The sequence below is a fragment of the Carcharodon carcharias genome, chromosome 3 (genome assembly GCF_017639515.1).
Source record: "Carcharodon carcharias isolate sCarCar2 chromosome 3, sCarCar2.pri, whole genome shotgun sequence".
Classification (NCBI taxonomy): domain Eukaryota; kingdom Metazoa; phylum Chordata; class Chondrichthyes; order Lamniformes; family Lamnidae; genus Carcharodon; species Carcharodon carcharias.
Genome location: NC_054469.1, coordinates 190,628,533 through 190,636,025, shown reverse-complemented (window position 1 = coordinate 190,636,025; position 7,493 = coordinate 190,628,533). Strand labels below are relative to the sequence as shown.

The following is a 7,493-nucleotide window of genomic DNA, read 5'->3' as shown; positions in this document are numbered from 1 at the left end:
GCGGGCGGGAGGAATTAAAGAAACATTGTAAAACTGTACAAAAATCTTTTTTAATAAAAAATATCTTATAATTACAATGATCTATTAAAGCATATACATTTCCACGTACACTCATAAAGAACATCTTGAATATGTACAGCAGGTTAAGATTCGCCGCCCATCCCATCCCGCTTTGTACTTGTATACAATGTGACTTTACTTTTAAAAAACGGCAAATCGACACTTCCCTGGTCCGAGCCAGTCTTCTATTTAAAACATGTCAGAACATCTGGAAGATTCTGCTGGATTAGTAAAAAGCGTCAGCAATCAGTTGCTCTTAGTCGATGAAACTTTCTACTTCTTTCCCCAGATGCTTTCGCTGGTCTCTTCCGCCTCACGATGAGCCGTCAACCAGCCTGGCGAAGTCACTCAATTTAGCACCCCCCCCCCCCCCACCCCCCCTTCCCCAAAGTGTCCCAAGAACAGAGCTCTTTTTTTTAAGTCTGTGGCTATAACGCTGTGAGCAGCAGAGAGGTAAGACGTGATTTGGCAGAAAACCCTCTCAGGATGGAATCCGTTGGACAGGTTTTTGACGTTGATCGCAAGGATTAGGTTTTTTTGTCCTTTTTTTCCTCTTTTCCCCCTCTCTGGTCTCTCTATATTTGTGTGTGTGTGTGTGTGCACGCGCGATTCTCGGGCACACCTGTATAAGAAAAATGAACAAGAGGGGAGTGTGTGAAACACTCATCCAGACTGACTGGCGCCACCAATACAACACAAGGCATGCTTGATCAGCAACCCAAAACAAATCAGGGTCAAACAGCAGCTCCATACCCACCACTACAAACTTCAATAGGGGCAGCAGCTTGCTACTCCTACAGTTTTTTTTAAAAAAAACCAAAACGGCAAAGTTTACTTCCAACGCTAGATATTGACCGTTATTTAAAGCGAAAGTAAATGTTAAATAATGGCTCACCTCACACATCACATCAGCGGCACAGAATGCTGTCCTCTTGTCTTCTGACTTTAGACCCAGCCTGCAACACAGGGGGAGGGGGTGGAGGGAAGCAAATTTGAATATTCCTGGCAGTGTACATTTTATCTATAGCAGAAAGGTTGCAATATACGAGCAGCACTTTTGCGTTGGATTTAAATGCAAAGCCGAGAACTACGCGTCGTTTTGCCTGCATCATATGGAACTGCATGTGCTGTTTTTAACATTTACGGTGCGTAATAACAAAACCAGAATTGGAGATGGGATTTAAAATACCACATCACCCCCCCCCCCCCCAAAAAGGCCGAATTGCATGCGACTGTTTTTAACGTTAAATATCCTTCCCCCACCCCCCGCACAATCTCGTTCAGTTTTGACCAGAACAAAACGCTTTTCTATAGTTCCCATCGAGATTGCACCTAGTACAGGAAGAAATGTGCCACAGAGATAATCACGTTTCCTTGTTGTAATGCATTCCGCAGTAAACTGAAAAGTGTTCTAAGGTACAATTAATCCACTTTTATAAATACATTTTAAATTAAACTGCATCGTTTAATATGGAATTTATGTTCTTGCTGGGTCACGGCATCATGCAGGAATGATGCTCGTATATTTTCATCTGAGCATCCATCCTGCAATCTTAGCAGTTCGTGCCTTTAACATTTCACTAAAAACATATACACACTGTCACATGCCTATAATCCTGCCGGAGTTCCCACTGGTAATGCAAGGAGCAGACAATGGGATACGATAAGCGTAAATCTCCCTTCTCCCACACCGTAAGGATGAAAACCGAGGAGAAAATACGGGTTAGCATTGTTATTGGACATTAGAAAATGTTTAGCTCTTAAAACAAAATGAAATGGATAAAGTTTTTTTTAATAGAAGTGGTTTTGTTCCTAATCTAGCTACCCCTCCCCACCCCCTCCCTCCCTCCCCCTGGAAGATTACTGAGGCAGGGATTGCTTTTAAAGGAGATGCAGCTTTGGAGTGAAGTTTTGTGACAGCGCCGACTTCCCTTTTATTTTTACCTGCTCGGTGTTGAGAGCTGTCAGAGGATTTCGGGGCGCCGAAGGGCAGATTACTGGCTGCGGTCTCACCAGAGCCGGGTGCGTTTCCAGAGCCAGCTGCAGATCCAGGATGTAGTCGATCACATGCTGAAGGATCTCCACTTTGCTCACCTTCTTGTTCTGAGGGATGGTGGGGACCAGCTGCTTGAGCTTGGAATAGCAATCCTTCATGTCGTACTGCAGATCCAGGGACTCCTCTTCCATCTTGCAGCGTGCGATGCTCAGACTGTGCTCCGACAGGCAATGCAATGTCATCTCACCGCAGCCTGCCTTTTTCAGAGCAGGAACATCACTCACTGCTTTCATTGCACCGCTAAATAATACTTCCGTTTTACTGGAAATAATAATGCAGATGATTCTGCAAGTATATTGCCTTATAATTGCAAAAGATGCAAGTGAAATATTAAAGACAGAAATATAAACCTTGCTTTTTTAAATAGATGTATTCTTCCTCGCTTTAAGATTCCACCACTTGTCTCCAGAGGTGCAAAATTCACACTGAAATGTGGGGAATCGCTGAGCTTTATAACTGTAAGGGAGATGATTGACAGATTGCTTATCCAATCACTGATCGCCGAGCGCTGATGTCCCCGCTCATTGAACTAATGGAAAGGCGAGTTTGATCGGCCAGCTCCCAATGCCTGAGGTTGGTCGAGGTGGGAGGAGCTGGACACGCAGGGGGAAGTGCAAGTGTCAGCGGGGATGGAGGAGTTGTAGCTGCAGAGGTGGTGGTGTAGGGGGCAGAGAACGCGGGGAAATTCTTTACAAATCTGCTCATTGAAGTTCATTGTAGTTCAAGGAAACGGCAAACTGCGGCGTATTTTATATATCGTTCACCATGCGTTGTTACATGGAGGCGATACCCTGAACCAGAACCGATGATACTTTGGGTACCTGAGCTTCTGCTCCACACCTCGCTGTGACTCCCCCCGAGTGAGACATTAGCCAGTGAAAAAAAAACGGCTGGGTATACTTATGTCGTTAATGTTTTTTGTTTACATTAACAAGAATAATACTTTGGGATTCTGCAATTTGAAATATTTCTGAAAAATATATGTAGATGTGAAACCTACATCTTGCACAGTTAGTTATTAAAGGTTTTCCCCCTCTCTAAATGGTTTACTTTTTTAATATACCATTTTTTATGTAATGTCTGTAAAGACGTTTTCACTGACAGTCCACACTTTAGTTCGCATTTATGATTGACTAACACACAGTACATCTATATTTAGTGCAAAACAACAGTTGCAGGTATCATTTCACCATGTACTGGAGTTGTAGATTCACAGTATCATTCCATCACTACCGCAGGCGCGTGCCACATATTACATAAAAGGTGCGGTTAATTTTCAGGAAACAATTGTTTCACATTTGCTGCGACATTGTGAGTGCAAAATAGTCATTTTTTCCTTCATAATATTGTACTTAAATTGTACATGCGAGGTGGAGATTTTCTCTGTTAACTTGTAATTGAGCTAATTTTGTGTGTAACCTGGACCCTTGATAAAGACCTCAGATTTCTGTCCAAGAAATCTCAACCGTATTTTGAGAATATGTCCCCTTACGATATTATGGAACTGAGCAATTTTGGTCAAATTTATGGATTATTTATTATAGTGATTATGGCGCAGATCATCCACTTGGAGATACTTATTCTACAGTACTGCGTTATTATTCGAATAAAAATCACTCGGCCATAACAACAGGTCATTGTGTGTGTGTAGGTCAGTCCTGTGTCTATTTCTGTGAATATGTGCGCAGCTACTTGTTTTTGTGTGCCTAAAGGCATTGGTGTATATATGTGTTTATGTTCATTTATCTATGTGTCTGTAATATATTAATGTGGTTTCCTGTGAGTTAGGAATAAATAACACTTAGACAAAAATGGTCTTAATACAGATAATAATGGAGACCTCGGAGTGATGAGCAGGTTATAGTAGAAATTCAGGTTGCAGATTATGTAGTAAATCAAAAAAGCAAAGCTGACTGGAACTCTAAGTTTAGATTAGTATCTTCAATCCACCCAAAGGGTTCATTTAGTTAAATGTGTTGGTAGATGAATAGATAGAAAGGAAGACTGATAAATAGATTTCTATAGAGATAGATAGCTAAACAAAACAAAACATCTTCCAGTTCTGATGAAACATCATTTGACCTGAAACATTAACACTGTTTCTTTTGCCACAGATGCCTTAATTACTGTTTACCAGCATTTTCAGTTTTTTTTAATCAAATAGGTAGGCAGTAGCATGTCCCCTTTACATGATGATTATGACTGATTCATTAAGGGCTATGCAGCATAAAATGTTCAAGATATTGTCACCAGGAGCTACATATAACTGTGTTCCTTGAGGTGATGGTCTTTGTAGTTGTGGGTGGGGAGAGGAGGAGATGGTGGTTGTGGTTGTGGGTGTGGGTGGGGGGGTGGGGGAGGTGTTGGTTGTGGATGAGGAGGTGGTAGTGGTTGTGGGTGGGGGGTAGGGGATGTGGGGGAGGTGGTGGTTGTGGGTGGGGGGTGTGGGGGCGGGGGAGGTGGTGGTGGTGGTTGTGGGTCATTGGGGAGGTGGTGGTGGTGGTTGTGGGTGGTGGTTGTGGGTCGGTGGGGAGGTGGTGGTGGTGGCTGTGGGGTGGGGAGGTGGTGCTGGTGGTTGTGGGTGGGTGGAGAGGTGGTGCTGGTGTTTGTGGGTGGGGGGGAGTGTGGGGGTGGGGGAGGTGGTTGTGGGTGTGGAGGTTGAGGAGGAGGTTGTGGGTCGGTGGGGAGGTGGTGGTGGTGGTTGTGGGTGGGGCAGGTGGTGGTTGTGGGTCGGTGGGGTGGTGGTGGTTGTGGGTGGGGGATGTGGGGGAGGGGTAGGTGGTGGTTGTGGGTGGGGTTTGGGGGGGTGTGGGGGTGGTGGTGGTGGTTGTGTGTGGGGGGGAGGAGGTGGTGGTGGTTGTGGGTGGGGGGGTGTGGGGGTGGGGGAGGTGGTGCTGGTGGTTGTGGGTCGGTGGGGAGGTGGTGGTGGTTGTGGGTGGGGGGGGGGAGGTGGTGGTGGTTGCGGGTGGGTGAGGAGGTGGTGCTGGTGGTTGTGGGTGGGTGTGTGTGGGGGCAGGGGAGGTGGTGGTGGGTGTGGAGGTTGAGGAGGAGGTGGTGGTGGTGGTGGTTGTGAGGGTGTGGGGGTGGGTGGGGAGGTGGTGGTGGTTGTGGGTGGTGGGGGGGAAGAGGTGGTTCTCCTGTTGATCCCTCTGCTAATCCTTCTATCTCTCAGGTCTTGCCTGACACAATAGCACAATGGATAGATGAATATAGACAGGTAGAATTGGAGACAGGTATACTGCATGTTAACTTAACAAGCTAACGTTTTTATGCCTATGGTTTGTTTTGGTTCCAACAGTAATTCTCAGTCCAGATACTGAATGCTTGTGTGCACCATCTGACTGATAAATGAAAAATTAATAATTGTGACACTTCTATTATAAATGCAATTAGAAATAACTTGTAGCTGATTACTAGCAAATTCTAGTGCATACAATGACAATATATAGAATAATTTTAATGCAGCAATCAAGAAAATCAACATATCTTGTCAGTTTTTATTTAAAGCAAATGGAGGTTTTATTACAAAGGCTTTTAAGAAACAATCCTTGTACCCACTATAACTAATTTGTTGTGTTAGATTCACATCACTACATCATATGCTTAAAAGGACAATTCATGCATTATTATTACCATTATTGTGGATTTCTAGGATTAATTGGGATTCTGAATTGGATCGCCTTCCAAAACTTTTGGTGCAAAAGACAGCTCTATATGCAGTCCTCTGCTACCTATGAACTGAAGCATTATGTGTGAAATGAATGAGATGTAACATGCCTCACAGAGAACCGCCTACCTTTTTATTTGATGGGTTTTATCAAAAATTGTGCAGGTTTCCCACAGTACATTCCTGATCTTCCCAATAGTTGCAAAAACATCAAACTCAGACTACAACCACTGATCAGAGTGTATCGTAAGATATAAATTCAAACAGAAAATTAATCAGCAGGTTATTAGCAATAAAAATGACTGTTTATAAGAACAAAATAACAAAGTTTAAAAATTCTTATATAGTTCTTTTTATGGGCCTTTTTTGGAAGTCTTAGAAATCCATAACATGATTTATATTAGGTTTTTAGAATCCTGACTCACCAAAATGTTTTGGATATACAGTTCAAACAAACAAACTAAAGATGAGAAACAATATCAAGCTATAAATTCGCAGAGAAGCTTCCATGCTATTGTGCTCACTTTAAAACAAACGTTTATAGTGGGATATTCTCTGATGGACCGGCCATTATAGATAGTACCTCTGTCTTTTTCTTGGAATGGAAAACCTACATACGTTATTCTGGAATTAAACTATTTTTCTCTTTTATGAAGTATATCTACAAGTAATTAACATAAAAGAGGTGGGCCATCATTTTGAAATAGTACCAATACTTCAGAAAGGATCCATGCCTGTATTTCACAGCCTGTATTCCCCAATTCCAATCCCCTCCACCATCAAATGCAAAGATAAGAAAATTACAAGCACAAAGCTGTGAACATAAGGTAATTTAAATTTATCTTCTGGCTTTCATTTTAAAATAGACTTGGAATTTCTTAAACTGAAATAAAAGGATGTAGCATTCACGTAATTTGGAAGAGGATGGGTCTCTGTAGAGAGCTACAAGTGTACTGACAATGTCATAGTCATTTCACTTATGTTACACAATTCTCTCTATTCATTTCTGTTTTTGAATTTGGTCTATATTACTGTGAGAATTGTGCTTATAATACTTGTAGTACAGTTGTGGATTTAGCTCTGGGACATTTTATTTGTGATGTTTAGGTTTCTTCCAGAGCTGCTAGTTTGGCTCAACACACAATATGCCTTCTATAATCATGCAAATAGTTATTACTAGCAGTTGCTCAGAGTCAGAGCTGACTCAAACAAATGCCCTGGGATCTGTACTGGGCTCTCTGCTTTGCAGCCATATATATTAATGATGGGTGAAGGTCTGGAAAGTTGTATATCCAAGTTTTGAGATGACAGTATATTAGGAGGCACAGTAAGGTATATAGCCAGGAGCAGTAAGTTATAAAGGGACAGACTAAATGAATGGGAAAAACTATAGAAGATATATTTTACAGTAGGGAAGTGTGAGGCTTTGGATCTGAAAAAGACAAATTGGAATATTTTCTTAATGGTAGAAAGTAACAAAGGGATTTAGGTGTCCATTTACACAAATCTTTGAAAGTGGGTGGGTACAAGAAGTAATTAAATCATTTAATGGAATATTGATCTTTCACAAGACAGTTAGCATTCAAACACGAGTTCAGACCCTATCTGCATATAGTTTTGGGCACAAAACTTAAGGAAATATATATTGAACTTGGAAGGAGTACAGGAGTAGCAATACCATGGGATATGGAAAAGAGTATCCAAATGGAG

At 42.1% G+C, this 7,493-nt stretch overlaps 1 protein-coding gene across 1 annotated transcript; it reads right to left on the bottom strand.

Annotated features, from left to right (window-relative positions):
• Positions 1-439: 439 nt before the first annotated feature.
• Positions 440-2,537, bottom strand: id4 (inhibitor of DNA binding 4). The gene is made up of 3 exons (XM_041183170.1): positions 2,005-2,537; positions 956-1,016; positions 440-682 (listed from the first exon to the last, which is right to left on the bottom strand). The coding sequence occupies exons 1-2, from the start codon at positions 2,347-2,349 to the stop codon at positions 969-971; spliced, it is 393 nt and encodes a 130-aa protein (XP_041039104.1). The 5' UTR covers positions 2,350-2,537; the 3' UTR covers positions 440-682; positions 956-968.
• Between the last annotated feature and the right edge of the window lie 4,956 nt (positions 2,538-7,493).